General features: G+C 36.3%; 1 protein-coding gene and 1 long non-coding RNA gene across 9 annotated transcripts in view; one reads left to right on the forward strand and one right to left on the reverse strand.

Annotated features, from left to right (window-relative positions):
• The window catches only part of LOC106043101 (uncharacterized), a 55,383-nt gene that overhangs the window by 26,557 nt on the left and 8,313 nt on the right, over positions 1-20,513 (forward strand). For all 5 annotated transcript variants that reach the window (XR_010834418.1, XR_007168939.2, XR_010834419.1 and 2 more), the window contains exon 2: positions 16,169-16,254. This is a non-coding gene — a long non-coding RNA (uncharacterized lncRNA). The remainder of the gene's footprint in view (positions 1-16,168; positions 16,255-20,513) is intronic.
• The window catches only part of NFATC3 (nuclear factor of activated T cells 3), a 74,862-nt gene that overhangs the window by 9,215 nt on the left and 45,134 nt on the right, over positions 1-20,513 (reverse strand). For 3 of the 4 annotated variants that reach the window (XM_067004368.1, XM_048078629.2, XM_048078631.2), the window contains exons 4-10: positions 19,788-19,987; positions 18,425-18,597; positions 17,522-17,662; positions 15,091-15,146; positions 14,339-14,465; positions 11,482-12,534; positions 2,842-2,943 (exon numbers count right to left, since the gene is read on the reverse strand). In XM_067004368.1, the coding sequence (XP_066860469.1) occupies positions 2,842-2,943; positions 11,482-12,534; positions 14,339-14,465; positions 15,091-15,146; positions 17,522-17,662; positions 18,425-18,597; positions 19,788-19,987 (1,852 nt within the window). The remainder of the gene's footprint in view (positions 1-2,841; positions 2,944-11,481; positions 12,535-14,338; positions 14,466-15,090; positions 15,147-17,521; positions 17,663-18,424; positions 18,598-19,787; positions 19,988-20,513) is intronic. The other variant, XM_048078630.2, reaches the window with a different exon arrangement.

Genomic DNA, 20,513 nt, shown 5'->3' on the forward strand with positions numbered 1-20,513 from the left:
GTTGACCTTAACCAAAACAGCACCTAATTCTTTTGTGAGCTCAGGGAGGAGAGAAGGTGACCATAATTGAGATGTGGGCACATACCCTATCTATGTAGTAGTATTTGTTCTCTGCTGGTTTCATACTCATTCTTGGCATTTACTCACCCCTTTAAAACAACCAAATTTTCATAGAATTGTCCATTTTAAATTTAAGACTGCTTTAAATAAAAATAGTCCAGAGAGCTTGTCACTGTGTGTATGGAAATAGGGCAGTGTTTTTTTTCTTTTTCCTCCTCCCCTTACCATAATTTCCACTCCTTTAAGTAACATTGATTTTCTTTAATCACGAGGTTTTCCTGTAGATATTTTCAGCCAGTTTTTGTTTTTCATTATTCTGAATAGCTCAGCAGCAGCAGTGTGACATTTTTCAGCTTCCAGTCCTCTGGCTCCAAATCAGGTTAAGTGAGAGGTTATACATTGTGGTTAATAGTTCAACTGGTGCTTACTCTTCCAGAACTGTTGTACAGCGTTTCATCTGGTTGCAGTGAATTGTCACTGTCTGTTTTATCTATTTGTTGCGAAACCCTTGTTCTGATACTTCAACTTGAGGCTGATCCTGCATTAAGTCCCTCTTTCAAAGGACTTTCGCATAAGAATCACAAGTTTCTTGGCTGTGAACATCAACACGAAATATTTTCTAAGGTTGTTGATGGTTATCTACTTTAAACTGAATTCCTGATTTGTCATCCGTTGGTCAGGTTTCAGGTTTAACCTACCAATTTTCATTTTCTTTTCTGTTTTTGGTATTTGGAAACAGCTTCTAGACTCTCTAACCGGTAATTGTACACTTAGTCTGAACCTTTGCAAGTAGTTTGCAGACCACTTGCAACTATTTTACCCTTTTGACTATCTGTTTTTTAAAGTTTTACTGTTTTCCTGCAGTTCCCCTTTCAAAGGACTACTGAAGTTTGTTGCAGCCTGTAATGCTGAAACTGTGACAAAATGAAGAAATACATTTTTTTAACTAGTTCCTGTACACTACTTGGGACCAAATAAAGAGATGTTTCCCCTTGTGAGTTCCTCTCATGACTTAGCGCTCCATGAAGCACTTGTCACACTTACCCATTCTATAAAGGATGACTCAGGTATTCCATTCGTGTGTTTCCTGCCTTTGCACATTGTCTGATCTCCTGCAGCACACTACAGTTACGGTTGCTGTCCTGTTCAGTGGAGTAATTCAGAAGCTATACTCTTAATTTAAGCCTGGCATCCATCCTAGTGATTGATACAGTTCTTTTGTCTGATTTGACACTAAGCATTCTTTAAGATACAGAACCATTCTTCTGGCTTTCCTGTGTAAATATTAGTTTACATTACAGGATTAGCATCTCACTGATTAGCTTTCTTAGATGAAATACCTATTACTTTCATTTAAAAAATGTCATGTTTCCCGATTGTGTTTCTCAGATGCTAGCATTTGTGAATAAGTGTGTTCCTCTCTGGGTCTGGTTTTCCGTTTGTGTGCCCTTTTAGAAGCATACATCTTGTAATTCTACTTTTGGGTTTTGCCAACCTCTGTCTCACCATTTACTTGACAAGACTGATACATACTTTTCTTTTAATTATTATTATTATTATTCCATTGAGTCCATCATTCAAGAACTTCAACAATCATTTTGTACCTACTAGATCCTGAATTGCACAGGGAGTAGTCTAGAACACAGAAATAATCTAAGCCAGAGCTGGTATTTTACCAATCAGTTTGCCATTTCAAGATGTTGAAATGTCAACTCAGTGTAGGGAGTCCTTTCGCAAGTTTTGCCATTCTGAAGCGTAGCTACTTACCTTACTGATCACATTCTGATGATTTAAGTAAAGCAGGACTAAGTCAGTTTTTGAAAGATGGTAAAAGACCAGTGGTGTGATTTATTTTAAATTAGTTATGTGAGCAAATCTAAGGTAAGTCTACACACTTATCGTCTAAGAGCTTTATTAAGGCTATAACAGAGCTAGGTTACTTTAGTGTTAACAACCCTAAATTGAATGTACACTTACAGGTATTCCCCTTTAAAAATCTACAGGGAAAGTAAAACATGTTACATATATATGGGTGTATGTACATGACTGTGTGTCCATTTATTTATATATATGGAATATATATGTAAAGGAACAGGACAGTTCTTTGGCATTTTAGGCATGTTTGTAAGTAAAGTGAAAAACACTTAAGAAAAATGACTACAAATACAAACATGTCCAATATACCACTTGTCAATTTCTAACATTACTACTTAAAAGAGTCACGGTGCATAATTACCTTGCTTTTACGTAAGACAAAGAAGCTGAAAGCACCTTAAAGCAAATCCAGATGAACTTTCCCAATTATATAGTAGACATTCAACTAGAACTCTATTTATGAAACCCATATTTCTGATACTTAGACTGGTAGTGCATGCCACTGTGTTCCATCTATTTAAATTGACATTGCTGTATCTTTTTTTAAAAAAGGAGAAACATCCTAAGTTTCTCAGAATTAACTGATCTGGCCACTCTACAACCTTGGCTGTATTTGAGTTAAGATTGTCATATCCCCTTCTGTTATTGTACTAGATTCTACAGCACTCAGGAAGTTCTGTGGCAGCTATATATACTTCTGGTGGAGGCTTTTACTGAGTGAGTGTACACCTGGTTCACAACTTCTGAAGTTTCCAACTATTTCAGAATACACAGGTGTCCAATTATAGCAATACTTAAGTACTATATAGTGCTTTTCACTTATGTATGTTAGGACTATTAAAATACCTTCCCCTCTCCTTTGTGCTCCAATTTTAAACATTGAAGCATTTCCGTAAGCAGACTCACCCTCTAGATTTTCCACATAGGAGTTGGACATGAGTGCTGAATGTTGAGTCCATTTCTCTGTTGAACCTGATGGCTGGTATTCCAGGTCAGAGATAAAACTGTCTGTGTCAGAGAAGAAGACAGACATAACTACTGACTGGACTAAACCAAGAAGTTACAGTTCACTCAACCAGGAAGTGACTTTCAGTTTTCTTTTAATAGCACTAACTTTAAATACCCAGTTTCATTCACAACTACTACATACGTCGACATAACTATTTATAAATTGTCAGAGTGCCTATTAGAAACAGTATCACTTATCTCGTATATTTAATTAGTTTTCAATTTGTAGCCAGAGCCATAAAGGTAATGGTTAATATTTCTGGATGTCTACCTACTTGTAAAATTGTGAACTTTATGCTACATAAATTTCATTTAGAATTTGTGTTGGTTTAGAACATTCCTCTTTCAGTTTTCTCAACCTGCTTTACTTAATGCAGTCAAATTAAAAGTGCTTATACCTGCTGACATCACCTCCACTGAACATGGTAGGCATGGTAGTGCTAGTAAATAAGACCTTTATTTTTATTATTCTTATCCTTTAAACAATGGAAACAGTTCCTGTAAACAGCTGTTAGCTTCCCCTTACTTGTCAGACTATCTGAATATTTTGTCCAAGGCACCGCTCTTCAGTCAGTAAGGCCACACAGTTTGCAATGTGGGAAAACAAAGCATTATCTTGGTGTAGGTGGCTCTGTCAGAGGCACTGTGAGAAATCAAGGAGGAAGAGGAGAACTGTACTTCACTGAACTGTTCCTGGGGGAAAAATGAATGTAGAATGGTGTATTTATTAATTTAACCAACAAGAGTGTATTTATGCAGCTGTGATTAGTGAACTTACACTAATCAGCAGAACTTACACCTGGATACCTTTTTTTTCTTTTCTAAGATGGAGCAACACATTTTTGTAAACGGGCCTTTAATACAATTAATGAAACTGCTATGAAAACTGGCTAAACTGTGCCTTCTGGATAGAGCCACGCATCTGTTCTGCCAGCATGATTTCTAAGCAGTGCTCAGGGAGGACTCCAGGGAGAATGAAGAAGTTTATTCTCACTCCCTCCTGAAATTCAAGCAGTTCGAATTACTTCTTTGGATGACTTCTCAAGCTTAATTGTTTAAAGCATAAAGTTACATGTATTTAAACAGGAAGTGGAAGGCATTAGTTGTGTTTCAAAGAAATATCCACTGCCATTTTGAAGGAAAGGAGCAGATGAAGGACAAACTCTTGAGAAAAGCTCACTCTTCATTAGTTCATCTCAAATAATGGGAGATTATGAAAAGAGCATTTTCTCATCAGCTGGTAGAACCAGCAGGAAAGTGACATTTAAATACACATCGAATCCAGGGAGACAGGCAGAAAACTACCTGGGGATGAAACAAATTAACTTTTTCACGGTGTTCTTTAAAGTTCAGGCTTTCAAAGAGGCAGACAATCACAGTGAGAGCCTCCAAAGTGAACAGTGGAATTAATTGCCCCTTTTAAGCAACAGTGTCTGCATCATGTCAGCATCGTTTATACAGTAAGGATTATCTGTCACTCTAGCAGAGAAATATGATTAAATTTTTCCCAATTAATTTCATACATAGAGGGACTCTGAGTTATTTGAGTTACAAAGCTGGTGACAGTATTGAATTTTCACTCTTACAAATTCCTGATGCTGTATGTTGTATGTAGTATGTGTAACAGGTCTCCTGCCAGCACCTGCTAGAATGAAGCATGTGCGTGCCTTGTGCACAATATTTGTTGTTTGTGAAACGTGGTAAATAAAGTAACAGCCTTTATAAGTGTGTAATACAGCGTAAGGGTTTTGTGCCATGAGCAGTGAAGTAAGATAGAACTTGAGGTACCAAATAACCATACCTTGAAAATACCTTTCTACCTTATCATTTCATAAACAGCTGAGAAAAGTTTTTTCCCGTTTCCATTAGCTGCACCAGACTTGGGTCAGAGTTGTAAGGCAATGAAAAATTGTAGTTCTGTTATGGCTCCAGGCAGACCAAAAAGCTAATGGAGTTATACCATTTGGTTTTCAGGATCTCTTCAAGTAACTTAGGTTTTTTCTTTTGTTTTAGCACTATCTGATTAAAAGCCTGTATATCCTTTACTGCTATGAGCTGAGTAAGACATGTGGGCAGCTAGACTTAAACTGGAAGATTTGCTGTTTCTAGAACAGTGGATCCCCCAAACTATACTAGAATGCACATTGTTTGTGGTGCTGTTAGAGCCAGAGTGGGTTTTTCATGTTCTTTGCAAAAGGCAGTTTGATGTAAGTGTCTGGCAGGTTATACTAACAGTTGAGGCTTGGCGGTATTGCTGCATCCAGCTAGAAACTTGTGTTTTGGATGATAGTAGACTGAATTATTGTATTTACAGATGTAACGAGGAACACTAAACCTCAAAGAACATTAAGGACAGACTGCAGCACATGCTTCCTTGGATATAGGCCTTCTTTTGTCAACTCTGGATTGAGTTCTATCAGCTGCATTTATGTTAAGAAGCCCTGCAGCTACGTCACAGTTAGCACCGCATACTTAGCCTGGTTTTGACTCCACAGAACCAGCAAGTAGTACAGTGTCAACTTTCCTGTTTAAAAAAAAAAGGGGGGGCAGCAGCTGCCAGGCTATAATTAACCCTCAGTCTTCTCTGCTGTGGAGCAGCCAGCTGTGACTCTAGGGGTTGATGATCAAAAATAGGCAAATGGAAGGCCATGTTTGCAATGGCAAACTCTCAAGGACACGATGAGTGACCTTGCAACTTACTACTTCAAGCCATAAGACGTACTCACTTTAGAAGTTTCGGGTTTTACACCAACTTTACTAAAAATTACTTTTTATTTTTTAAAAAAACAAACTAATAAGGATGTATTAAATGTTAGGAGTAGTATAGCTTTCATGGGCACATGATGTTTATAGCTAATATAGACAGTGTGTGGGTGCTGCAGAGTCATGGCGCAAGCTGTAAGTTATTCTGTACAGTAACAAAAACCCGTCCATGTCATGGTTATGATGTCACACTCTGCATTTATATATTGTAGTGAAGCCAACTCATGAAGTCACATTGCTACCCTTTCTTTCAAGCAAGAAAATACATGAATTTAAACATAGTTTATCATAGTAAGCATTATGCGTGAATCCTGGAGCTGGAGGCCACATGCTGGGCTGTGGAAAGCAGTGCACTAGTGTCTAAGCGTATTTTTGCCAGTGTTGCAATGACATGCCTAACTCCTTTCAGCTCTGCTCCTAGTGGTAGTATCTGCACCATGATGTAGACATAACAGTTACATTTCCAAAATAAGTTTCTAACCTGTCCTAATTCTTAAATAGGAATCTTTTTGTGGTGGTACAACTAGGTGTATTTAATTGGAAATAGATATGAGGTGTTCTGCAGCTCTCAGAGACAAACAGGAGGATTCATACATTAGCTGGTCACGGAGATCTGAGGATTTATGCAAAGTTCTTAACGCATCAGCAGTCTATAACTGATCTTCTCAAAAGATGCCTTCCTGGCCTCAATTTTATGAACGACTCCACTAGAAGATATAGGTCATAACATCCTTTAACTGCTGACAACCCTGGATGATAAGATCCTTTTCACTTTTATATTACTATTCCAACCTCATCCCTTGAATCTACTGTCTAGCGTCTGGACTGTTCTCTATTTTATTCATAACAACCAATCCTAAAAGCAGAGTGCCATTATTGTCCAATACATGTCAGGTTCTGCCTTATCACCTTACTCAACCTCAAGATGTCACTGCAGGAGCCCATAAAGCTTATGAGAAGAGTAAGAATTGTATACTGCTTTTTATTGCAAAGCCTGTATACTTAATATATACTTAATATAGAGAATACTAAGAAAGATGGGAGTTTAAACACAACCTTACTAAACAATCCACAGCAGTGCCATTTTCTGAATGCCTTTTAGAATCAGGAATATTCTGAATTCAGTGTACAATGCAGGCTGGAGTTCTTGCTACAGAAATCCATGCCAGGTATGTTGCAAGATGCACCATTTTGTTCTGGCATATAATATTAGTGTCTGTTGACCTTCAATGCTTTGCTTGGCAGGAAGCTGTCTTAATTAAGAACAACCTATTAATTGTAAATTTTAAATACATAGAAATAGAAAATACAGTCATTCTCCAAAAACTTTCTTATTAGTTACTGCTAATAGGATACGAGTAGTGATGCTAAGTTAAGATGAAGCTTAAGTAAAAAGATGCCTGTAAAGATCCACAGATTTTCTAGTAAAGATCTGAATAATTTCTGAGCTTCCAAGCAAAAGAACTTATCCTCTGAAGAGTTATCACAGAACTATTAAAATGAATGAATGCACGTGGCTTAGAATTCTACGTGGCATATGCCTGACAAAGCAGACTTATTGCTTTATGTACACAGAACTGTTAGAGGATTTCTAGTTATGATTTATAATAAATCCACATACTGAATTTTCTAATCTCTGGCTTTATGTAATGGAGATGCAATGAGTAACAAAATGTAAGAGGATTAGCAGAAGGTCATCCTGATTTGCTGAATATAGCCTAATATAATACCTTGAAAATGGCTAAATACAGAAACCTCATCACTTTAGAAAGTCGTGAAGTCCAAGGTAAGCTCACACCTAAACTGCAAAAAACCACAAGAGCTTAAGTTTTAGATCAATACTATTAGAATAGCTTTAAATTTAACACTTGACAGTGGGATAGGCAAACCGCCACACTAGGAGCACTTCTTAAAAACAGTGAAAAAAATTAACAGGGCCTCATCATACAGCGAGACAGAGCCTAACTGACTTACTTTTTTCAAGTCGGGAAGGAATGGGACCTTCGTTAGATGAGTACACAACATAGCATGGTATGGATGATGGATACAGGAAGCGACCGGCTGCCTGGTTGTCATGTTAGCCTTCTTATTTATACCTGCGTGCGGCCCTAAATATTCTGCTATCTGTATGGGGAACAGTTAGCCTGGGGAGATGTGCAGAAGACAGACTTGGTGAAAGCAGTTAAGGGAAAAAGGAGGTCCAACATGGGAGAGACTGGGGGAGGAGGAAGAGAAAGGGATGGGACAAATAAAGAGTAGGAACCTGCTTTTATGCAGTTCCAGTCCAAAAGTTTCTCCACCTGTGCAGATTGACTATTGGAAAGTCCTATGCAGAAAAAGTACTAGTTTTCAGAACGTCTTTTAAGTGGTAGCATACACTACAAATTACTTTGAATTTGTGTTACATTTCAAACATTTTCCGTAATGTAATTCTAATTTCGTATCTAGATGCCCTTATGCACGTTGATTTTTTGTTTCTTTAAGTGGGGGGAGGAAGGATTGTGGGGAAGAGGAGTGATGCTATACACACAAGCAAATGCAAGGAAGTGATCAGAAAAGGCTAAAACATCAATTAGGTCCTGTTCAAAAATGAGGAAAAAAACTACCCAAGTTTCAGTAGAAGAAAAAATGAAATTGTGTAATTTCTGCATATGTACAAGTAAAGGATCTACCTTTAAATTCTGCAATCTTTTGTCACTCATAATCCAAACAGAGCCCAACTTGCACTACTACATATTGGGCAAGGGAATAAAACAAGACTTTAAAAGCCACTCCATTCTGGTCTTTGCAAGCATATCTGACTTTGCAGAAACTGTAAATGGTGAATCCAAATAGGTTACACCTTCCAGTAGATGCTGGATCAAGACTAATCCAGATGCTCTTGGTTTGAGTGCTGATGAAGCAGCATTGTAGTTCTACATTAAGTTTCAGATTTGAGGGGAGCAGAGTCAGGATTTGAAGAAAAAGCCTGAATGTTGGCAGAAGAGGCACTGAAATCCGCTTTTGGGAGTCTTGTTTAACGGAACTGATATAACTACTAGCTACGTTTTTATTATTATTTTTTAAATAATCATACTCTGTCTAGCTAAGCTTAGTAATTAGAAGTAGCACTTCTGTACTGCACTTGAATTTTTGTTCAAACTTTATTTGCCAAGAAAATATATCTACTATGCTGATTTTGAAATCCTGCACACTACTAAAAGAAAGAAGATTATTTACGCTATCAGGGTGTTGTTTTCTGTTTTAACCTCCTGACTTAAATATTATTCAACATTTAACAACTCTAATCCAGATGTGATTTAAAAAAATTTTAATTGGCTTTCCCTTACTATTATTTTGAGAGCAGTTTATTTGCCTTAAATTGGTCACCTTTAAAAACCTGTTTTCCAGCTAAATATAGCCTTCAGGTTTGATAAATTACTTGGGAGAACATACCATATCAATATTTATCTACGTATGCATTTGGGTTTGGATTTTTTTTCATAGTTCTTATAACATTAGAGTAATTCATTCGCAATTTGTGTCTAGTTCTATCTGCATGGAAACTAAAATTCAATTATAAACAAAAGCAAATTTTTCAAATTATTTTATAAACCGCAGTAATATATTAGATACATTACAAAAAGAGTGTTCCTGTCTAAACATGTTTTCTAGTTTAAAACTGATTAAGCGGGGGAAGTATTTATTCATGTTGAGAGTATTGAGCAGCTTGTTTCTTTGCACTATGCACTTCAAGATTTTTCAGACAGCAGGTTTCAGGCTAGACATCTAATTTAAATTTGGAGGTTGGAAATGAAAAAAAAAAAAGTTTTTCTGTTTCTTTGAATCCTAACACTGAATGAATCAATCACTGTATGGCAGTAACATTAAACTGAAATGAATGTAAGCTCAGTGCCTGTAAATGTATAGCTTCTGCTAAGTACTTGTTTAGTATCAAAACCAAGTTCTGTTTCCATATAGGAAGTGTATCATTTAATCACCAGTTATCAGAGCTTTAAAATTCTCCAACCAGCACTATTTAAGAAGTAATAATTATTAAAGCTGTGGTAACTTGAATCATCTGAAGTATTAGCAAGTGGTCACCCTTTTATAGTGTATCTCTTTCAGCTTTTCCTGTGATTTAAAGTATAAAATATGTTTGTCAGCACAGAAACTATCCAGTAATTTCATTATATATATAAATAGATTATATTATTATATGCTTCATTATAGATATTTATATTTCTAAAAGCAGCTAGTATTTATGCTATAGGAAAAAAGAAAAAATCTGTCTCTCTTCTTTGCTGTGCATTCCTTCTAACTCCCAAACAGGTACAGACAAACTGCTGAATCGCTCATGAATGCGAAACACTTCTGCTTAGGTTGTGTTAAATTTAACTACAGTATTTAGTTTTTAGGGTTTAATTTTTTATTCCCGTATCTTTTTGGTGGGTGTGAAGGGAAGCAGGATGAGAAAAAGACAAGTTCTACCATGACACTTTTTTTGAAACTTTAAGATTTCTTTCTCACTCCTAAAGCATGGAAGTAGATACGTATTTCTTTTTTTAGGCATTCTGTTTCATAAAGCCTTCCTCTTCTCCCCTCAGCAAGTCCTTGAAAGGATCAGTCTCTTCCTTCTTTTCTAGATCAAGGAAAGCTGGTTGATTGTGCAGCGTTTCTAAAATCAGAATATTATTTACCTAGGGTGGCCATTTAACTGAAAGCCCAACTACATTATCACTTTCTCTCATTTTCTTTCTAGTATGCTGTGTCTTAATGGCATTTCTTACTAAACTTTCTTACTACCGACTGGAGGTTACAATACCAAAGTTCCATTTAGGCAAGGAACTGGGACTGATAAGGATATTTAACAGATGGCCTATGCTTAAGTCTTTATGGTATCGGTACTGCTGATGCAATTAAATAATTACAAAGGATGATAACAAGAATTTCAGTTACGGCTGTTGTAGAAAAAAGATACTAGGAAGATTCCCATCATCAATATCAAACACCTCTGAAGTGCAGGCCTTCTGTTCCTTCAGTTATTTTAGTCTGACATGTTCTTTAAATGGCTTCTCATCTATGCCTAAAATAGTCCGATGCTTAGGAGCTGATCTCTCTTACTTTCCACTTGGTTGGACAAGTTTTGTAACTTAACATTGTGCAAGTATTTAAAGTAGAAGACTTTGTAGTCTGGCCTCAAGCATTGGAATGTCTTCCACCATGGTCCTTGTTTATGGTAAGCAAGTGAATTTCTCAAAAAATGTAGCCAAAGTGGTAAGGAAAAAGCAAACAGCTACTGTGAGCAGAGGTGCTGAATGACAACAGCATTTCTACAGAATGCCTACGAAGAGAGTAAGACAGTGCCAAAATGCATGTGCTATATTTTCAGTGAAGTAGGTTGTCCATCAAAACTGGGACAACCCCATGAAACGACTTCAAACTACATTTATGCAACTCAGACTTTGTTAGGACTTTCACTGAAACATACCAGTAAGACAATCAGAAGAGGCTTCAAATTAATTCCTTGTATATAAGGTGTCAGTATGTATGAGTTAATCCTCTGGCCCTGTTTTATGACTAAAACCAAAGTTTAGCAAACTAAAGTTCTTGAACTGTATAACTACAGCTGATATAATTAGTTTTAAATAAGTCATTGCTTTAGGCACAAAAATGACTCCATTTTGATAGTACAAATTCACTCTTGTAAAGAGTGTTCTAAATTAAACAGCCCTCCCCCACACCTGTTGGTTTAATGTAATTATATCCCAGTATTAAAATATTAGATCCGCTTACCATCATCCAGTGTGATGTCCTGTAGTCCTATCGTTTGAAAATTCAATTCTCGATCTTCAGGTTCTGGTTTAATGTTAATAGCTGCCCCATCTGGTGAAAATGGAGATGAATCGCATACGGTATGGTGTACTAGGGATGAAGCTGCATTAAGACCTCCCAGTGCAGGACTGTGTGCTTGAGGGGAGTGCTGTCCCGAGTGACTTACAGTGGTTGGCGGGGGAGATGAGGCAGGTCCTGAGCTAGGAGATTGATAAGGCATAGGTTGTAGCTGGGGTGAAGAAGGTCCAGACAGTGGTGAATGGACCATAGGGTGGGAAGCTGTTGGGGATGGGGATGAAGCAGATGCTGGGTTTGTAGGATGGTACGGGACTTGCTGCAGCTGGGGAGAAGACTGCCCAAGAGAGCGACTCATTGCAGAAGGGATGGAGCCTTGCCCAGCACTTGGGCAGTGGTATCCCATCGATGGTAGGTGCGAAGATGACTGTCCCGTATGGGCTGAGTGTGCTAGCGGGTGCCCTGCGGTACTCGATGTTGACACAGAACCTGGATTTGAAGAGTGGAACGGCATTGGTGGTAGAGCTTGGCAGCTAAGATTTATCAAATGAGGTACAGCTGTGTCCTGCTGAAATGAAATAGCATCATATCCTTGGCTGGAGGCAGAGTTCATGGGAAGACCAGACTGTCCATTGTATACATCGTTAGACTGCATAGGCTGGTAGGAAGGCCTCACAGGAGGTGCTGTTGTTACCTGAAAAGACTGAACCACAGCAGGGGGCAAAACGTGACACTCCTCGCTCGGACTAAGGTTTCTACCTTGCATATGCGACAGGTGGGACACTGCTGAGGTCACCATTGCTGTGTACGGTGGCTGAACTGGACACACAAGGCTCCTCGGTGATGTAGACAGTAAATTGTCATGAGGATGCCCTTGCTCTGGTGAAGGCAACTGAGTTCGGATAGAATGTAGGCCCTGGACGTTGCTTGTGTGAGGCAGGGCCAAAGAGGGAACGGCAGACAAATCCACCTCATCTCTGTGCTCTTGCTTCATTATAACTAGAAAAAGTAAAACGGCGCGTTACAATTCCATCTCATTTGTATCCTGTGATAAATGCACACTAATTGCTGTTCAACAGCCACAATAGCATCATTACTGCCCTTGTTCTAATTTCCCTTTTCCTCTTGCTCTGCTTTCATTTTCTTGGACTTTAAAGGGTCAGTGTTACAGGTATATAAAGGGAGAAGAATCCTTCTAGCATTTATTTAAAGGCAGGTCTCTTCCCTTCTAAACTATCCTCCTATGCAGTGTATGGTTCTTAAAGACATCTGCAACTCAGAAAAAGTTGCAAAAAAGAGAAAGTCCAGTACATCTAAAGGATCCGCTCATCAAAGGTATGTGTTGTCGGGACTGTTGCTGGGCTCCACTGAAAACAGGCAGATGAGTGCAGTATCAGGCACTAGGAAAAGGTGAATGAAAATTTTTTTTATCCACGTATCAAACTTTCATTAGCCTCTGATCAAGATGACTGCTGACCTTTGTCAGCAACTCAGTTCCATTAGTCTGAGTAGTATGTGTTGTTTTTCTTAGGGCAGCTCTTTAAGTATATTCCCTAATTTCAGTGATGGCAACTGTTCTAAATAGGTACACTTTCTTACAGGACTTTTTTTTTTTGAAGCCACAGGTAGGTTCATGAAAATACTGATTTTAAGTGTAAATAGGAGAAAAATGCTAACATTCTTAATGGCTTGATTTCTATTTTAAACAGTACATGTTAAAAGCACTATTTTTTAAAAAATAAAATGGATTTTTAAAGGGTTTGTACAGTAACAGCTGCAGTTGTAAGTAAAATAGTTTCTTATTTAAGAGATAAGTTTCACTACTTCATTCCACCATTTAAATATGGATTTTTCATACAAATGTATCGCTTACGATTCTTCTTGTAATTGTATGAGGAGCTGGTATTTGTAAGAATAACTGTTGAAAAACATCACAAATTTGGTAACACATAAATGAATACTTAGTGTACCACAAACCTAGGTAACATTGCTCAAATTATGCATGAAGTATTTTAGAGCACAACAAGCAAAACTTATTTTAAACTGTGGAAACTAATAGAAGCTTTCTTTGCCACCATACAAATTAGCTTCAAGAAGTTTGTCTTAATATTTATATCTGACTTTAAAGATGCCTTCAGCTATCTGTTCTCAAGTACTCCAAATAGTCCTATAAGATCTAGCTCCATCATTAGCACCAAGAGAACTGACTACTCTAAGTGGGCATGAATTTCTTAATAGAAAGAAAGCAGCAGGCAAAGTAGTAGGTATTTTGTATCTAGATAGTAGTGACCACCTTCTTGTGCTAAAAGGAAGGGATTAAGACTTTTTAACTGAAATAGGCACAATTTTCAGTCCTGGCTATGTTCCAAGCTATTTCCTCTGAATATGCTGCAACATGTCCAGAGGACTTTTTTTTTCTTCCTTCCTTGCATATAAAGCAGTTTTTTGGAATATCTAAGGAGGAAAAAAATGCATAAAACATGCATAAAAATGCATATTGTTATCTCACTACCATCACTGTGGGTATTGAGAAGAGCAAATTCCAAGATTCACTATCATTCTCAAAGACTGGTAAAATGCAAATTATTCTGTAAAAAGCATAACAAAGAAATGCCTGGCTGTACACGTAGCACTGTAGCTTAATATTCTAAACTTCAGTTTTTTAATGAGATGAGTTTAAGGTGCTTTACAAACTTTTCAAAGCTAGTCTTATCTATCTATAAGAAGTACGAGACTGTCTGATATACTTTCAAATGTCTATTTTACATGGCAAAATAGAATGCAGCTTTTTTTTTTTTAATACCTGGTGTATAAGTAAAACGTTGAGATTGGCTTTTTTTCCTCTTGCCATTGCAGAGATAAAACTGCACCTGAACTGCAGCTGTAATAGTTTTGTTATGGTATGGAGGAACTTCAAGTATGATGTTTGCCTATATGAAAGTTGAAATGAAAAAGCTTTACATATTAAATGCAAATGAAACTACTATTAATTACAGAAGAACTAAAACAGTTTTATTACAAAACTAAAGCAAATTGATATTCCAGAATGGATAAAGTTTATGCATATATTACATAACAAAATAGTACTATAAGCGAACTGTTATTTGGAGACCTTTTTCTTTCTTAAACCCAAGTGTTCTGAAGGTAACACCTGAAATTAGGAAGACACATCTAATGGATGCTTTGTTTATCTGCCAGAGCATAAAATACTCTAGGAGTCAAAGAACTGCAATTCAGATCATTAAGCTTGCAAGAAAAATTCGAATGTGCTGGAAATTGTTATTTTAGAAAAATCATCTTTGATTTCTTTTAGTTAAATCTGAATTTATTTTTTCAATGCTTTCACAGCAAGCATGCTACTTCCAATTCCTTCAACGTATCATCTTAATAGCTACTTTATAGTATTAAGCCAATTTAGAAGTCTCCAGTTGTCTGTCTGAATCAGCCAGTGATCTACTTTACTAAATGAATTCTGAATTTCAGAACAACAATGAAAACTGAGTATTCTCATTTGAAAACAAAGATTTCTAAAGAAAGAAAAAGAAAGTTTCTTACCCCTTGACACTTTTCCCTGATTATTTTCCCTTCTACCTCCCACTGAGGTCTTCCATCTGTTGAGAGAAATTTACAAATAATTCAAGCAAAAAACATTTTCTAAAATCCTTAAATACTTGATCTAAAACTGCATTTATTTTCAGTCATAAAGAGGCAATTCAGGGAGAGATACAGCTGACAGGCATACTGTAAACAGACTGCAAGTACAGGGGTGCTTTCAGAGTTTCAACACTACAGACATTGTGAAGCTGGCTGTTGTGCAGGATTTTGTTCAGGATTCTGCATTTTAATAGAACTCCTGCTGATTACATACAGTTAAATCTAGTTCCAGAGTAGGCAGTGTATACTGTAAGTGGCTGGGGGTGTTTTTTCCCTATTTTTCCAAAACATTTTAAAAAGAAAGTTAAATAACTTCTACCTTGATTGATTATTCAAACAAGCATGCTGAAGACTTACAGGTTAAGTCACCATGTGAAAGAGAATATATACTGTACCTTCATGTACATATCCAAAGGTTATATATTTAAGACAAATACCAGCCCCTGAACTAAAAGACTCTACAATTCAACTACAGGGCAAGTTGCCTGTGTTGTGAGGGAGGTAAGTTCACCTTGGTGAACCTCTCCCTGCTCACACCTAGCATAACCTAAGGCTTGATTCTCTCTGTTATTGGGTTTAGTGCAGTTATCAAGAAACCTACTGTCTAGCAGCAGTACTTCTTTAAAGGGGCTTAAAAATACAGCTTGAAAAGTTGGGTGTCAAAATATAAGGTAGGAAAAAACACTTTATATTGTATTTGCTAATTAAAACTAAATCAATACCACATTTTTACTTAAATATTTAAGGAAAAGATAAAATGTAGAGGAATTGGACTTAGCTGCAAACTTTTCCTTTTAATGATTTACTTTTGCTACTCTTTCCTGAAAAGTTGAAATCAGGTATTCAAGTTCCAGTAGCGATAATTTAAGTTGCTCAAATGTTAAGCTCTACATATTAAAGGAAAATTCAGAGAAGAAAAGGAAGTCCCTGTATCAGGAAAGCTAATCCTAAACTTTCAACTATTTTTCATGGATACTAGTTTAAGGAAGAAGGATTAAGATCACAGCATGTATCCAGAACTGCTACAGAACCAGGAAGGAATCCTGGATAACAGAACATATTTAGGTAAGTTGCATATACGTACACCTGTGTACATCACAAAACAAAAATATTTTTGTAGGGCTTTGGGGTGTTAAAATCTATAGTTTATGTAGTTGCATACCAATTTAATTTTGCATAATGACGAAAATGGCATCTGTTTTTGGAAAAACAAAACTATGAAGAAAAGGGTTTAGCTAGATAAAAAGCAATGCTTTTCTACTAATTATTCACTTTGATATAGTGCTATTCCTGTGATACAGGTATTGTTTGTAACTTTGCATTTACTAAGCTTTCTATCTATTTGAGATTACAAAGAACTGAATTTGTATGCTTGTGATGCAACCACCAAAACTTAATCACCCCTTAAAATACATCTCTAAGGGTCATAAATTTTGAATTTGCGTAAGAAATTAGATTTTACTAACAGGCTGTGTGAAGTTTTTAACTGGAACAGCAATTATCCACTGCTTCTATTCTATAGGAATGGATATAAGTTTTAAACTTTTCAACTTGAAGTAACAGGAGGGCCAAGCAAATGCCTTTGAAAAAGCTTTGATTGCAACCAAAGCCTCAAAGCAAAATAGTTCAGGTTTGTCACAGGTATTACATTATTCTCACTGAAATACGTCACTCACTCTCCATGCCCACCAGCATTAAACTTTCACAGAATTCAACACGAAGTACTGTGCGCTCCAAAGGCTGTCTATTCTAAAACACCATTTCCTTTGACATCCCATAGTCTGTTTCTTCCCCAAGTCTAGCACTGCTCTTTTCTGACTTATGCTATGCCCCCCCGGATATTACTTAGAGCTTTCAAAAGATTTTTTTTTTTTAGCTGCGAAGGAGTGTCATGGTTAAAATGATAACCCAAAGCAAAACAAAATCACAAGGGAAGTTGTGTGTTATGTTGCAGTTCAGGGAAAACAATGAAAACAGATAAATGTTTGTGTTTTGACAGTCTTACTAGGCTATCCAAGTTTTAGAGCCTTTCATTTTCATTAAGAGCTTTTAATAACGTGAACAGTAACTTTACTGCCAGGCATACTTCCATAACTGCCTGGTCAATACTTTGTACCTGAAGAACAGACGTTTTTAGTATTTTAAACAAAACTAGTTCTCCAGAGAAAAATACAAACTATGCTCTTTTCTGGAGTCCTTTGATGTTTGACATTAATCCAGAACAATTTCAAAAGAGATAAAAGAGATGAAGAACACATATAAAGTCAAGCTCAGGTAGTGGTTTTGGTTTTGTTCTTAAGAAGAAAAAAAAAAGGAAAAAAAAGAGATTTACCTTGTCCTTTTTCAAAAAATATAATTTTTGATTCTGGAAGAAAATTGGATCCTGTCACTACCATTTCATGGCCTCCATTTACTGAGCAACTACTGATGCTGTATTTCTCAATCTGAGGAAGTTCTTGAGCAGATCGCTGAGCTTTAAAAATAAAAAAGAAGAAAATAAGCCATCATTTTAGCCATAGTAATATTTCTTTTATGATCCTAAATTGAAGAATCAGAGGTGAGAGTAAAACAACCATATATATCATAGTTGTGTATTTATCTTTGTTTTCAGAATTATGTTGAAATTATGTAATTATAGAAAAGAAAACACAAAGAAGTCACAAAACCTAACAGTCTCTACTGTTACAGCAAATTAAATTTTTAATTTGGGAACACTGGTTTAAAAACTACTTTAGTATTTAATAGATAAAATGAGTTCTAGGAATAATTAAGATTAAGGTCATGTTTTGATTCCTTACTGCCAGCATTTAAAAAAAAAAATCCCCAGAAGTTCAGCTGTTCATTGGGTAAGTAATGGTACAGACTCCTGTAAATGAAATGGTATTATTTGTTCCTAAAATGAGTATTTATTTTCACTGAGATACATGGGCTGCCTCCCTTCATATACAGGAACTTCTGAAGCTGCTAGCTGCATGACTGCAGTATTAGGATTAATACCTAAAACACTGCTGTTCCCCCAAACAGCAAATGGGGTTGCCCATTGGCAAGTACCATCTTTAAATAAAATTATTACTATTTTTACATAATTTAGCTCTTTACACAAAATGCTTGTCACACAATTGTTACATATATTCTGACACTAAATACTGTCAGAATGACATTACTACTGACACATGCAGAAAACATGGCTATAAATTATGTACAGTTACATAAAACAGTTGTAAAACAATCTTACAGCATTCAACAGGTATGGAAGCAGTCTGCAGAGATAAGACTTTTCCACTAGGCTGTGGGATGTGAACACGGAACACAAGCCGCACTCTGGTATTCTTTCTTCCAATATCTGTCTCTCCTTTACGGAGCTCTATATCTGAATTGCGAAGTTTCAAAATACCCGCACAATCGATACTGGAGACAGGTGAGAAAGGATGGATTAGAAGAGAAATGGAAGAAAATGAATCAAACTGTTGCTAAAGTATACTCTGTAAGCCCTTCTGTTAAGGAATAGAGAACGTTCCACTTTTTCCCCACGTTATGCTATTTTTAATGTTATTTTAATGCCTCCATTAACATGTCTGTTAGCGTCAGAAATGGCAGCAAGTATTTTCTTTAAACATTGTTCTGTCTTGCAAACATCTAGTTGCTGCTTTCTCAAACCTTTAAAAGATTGTTATTCCACTTAACTGCACATTGTTTAACCTTCACAGTAAGTTGTTTAACAAAGTAAATATCATTTACAAGGATGATATTTAGCGCTGCTTAGGAAGGACTAGAGAATGATCACATCCCAGCTATCATTCAGTGTGCTTGTTGATTATTCATATAAGTCACGCATACTTTAATCAAATAACACACATAGAAGCTTCTGAAGACTTTTTATGGGTTCATAGCATTCAGTGGTTACTAGCGTGTAACTTCAGGAAAATCTAAGCTGGCTTCAGAAGTATATGTTAGAAATAAATATGCTACATTAATAAAAAATTACGCTTCGCTCAGTTCACTGACTCTCCAGGTAGAAAAAAGCAGTGTAATTGTTTCTAAAACTAACTGGTATTAAACTATTATTCAGTACACTCCATCTGGCAGGACGTAAAACATGAGAATAATTTAACTGCTAAAAATAAAAACTATATAAAAAAATCAAAATAAGGAAAATGCCAAGGACATGGTAGGTTAGATGACCACATTCAACAAAGAAACAGGCAGTTGAACTGCATGGCTATACTTTCACAGAAAAAAGTCACCTGTTATGTAAAAACAAAAACAAAAAAACAAAAAACAAACCCACCAGCCAATTATAACCCCCATGCAATTCTACAGCTGTGGGATCATACATACATACAGACTGTACAGGAAAACAGAACCCCAGAATCATTCACCCATCTTCCCATCAATCATATGAGCTTCCTTGTCTCTCTACTTCATTACTTCTAATGTTACCTGAGGACTTATTTCTAAATACTGGCACATTTAAAGAGTTGTGTCTAGCTTAATCCTGAGTCATACTTGTGGAAAATTTCCTGTTTTACAAGACGTTTCTTTCACATTTGTACAAATGGGGAAAAAAGCCACATATCAACTACACAGTTGCAATGTACCTGGCTGACATGTTATTTTCAGGAAGAAGTGGTATTTCCAAAACTTTTGTGCTGGCAATTATTATCTCTTGACTAGCTGTAGCAACTGTTTTTCCAGTGATTCGGTGCACCTGGTAAAATGCATGAGGTCTTAAGTAGCGATCATCTGCCGTGCCGATGAACATTTGCAGGTTTACAGGCTTCTCGCTATAGCCCAGGAGCTGATAAAAAATAAAAGATGTATTAAAATATTAGTTAGCTTTTCTGTATTTGCATAAAAGAGTAATAATAAATAACAAACTTCTTCAGTCTCTTGTGTTTTCTTCAATGCTAAAGAAAACTGAGTACAGACACCAGTCCTCCAGCAACATTTACCAGAATAAATGGATATCAATGTGTCTGTATTCCTTTTGAGTCTTGGACAGAGGAAACAATCATTTCATCTGTGGAACTTCTATGTTAAAACCGAGTTATGCTATACGTGCATTTCTGATACTGCCTTTAAACAATGAAGAATTATCAATATTATTAAGATACACCTACAGTTTCTAGAATTATTGAAAATATTTTCAAGTTTACATTTTTTATTATGAAATGCAATTTAGTAAGCTTATTAAGGGGTTTTATGAATGTAAATGTATTATATTAGGGTAAAGAAAAGTTGATTCATAGCTAGAAAATCAAGTATGATTATTTTTTCATAAAGAAAATAAATATTATCAAGTTTTGCTTTTTTTTTTTAAAAAA

This window comes from Anser cygnoides, chromosome 12 (assembly GCF_040182565.1).
Source record: "Anser cygnoides isolate HZ-2024a breed goose chromosome 12, Taihu_goose_T2T_genome, whole genome shotgun sequence".
NCBI lineage: Eukaryota > Metazoa > Chordata > Aves > Anseriformes > Anatidae > Anser > Anser cygnoides.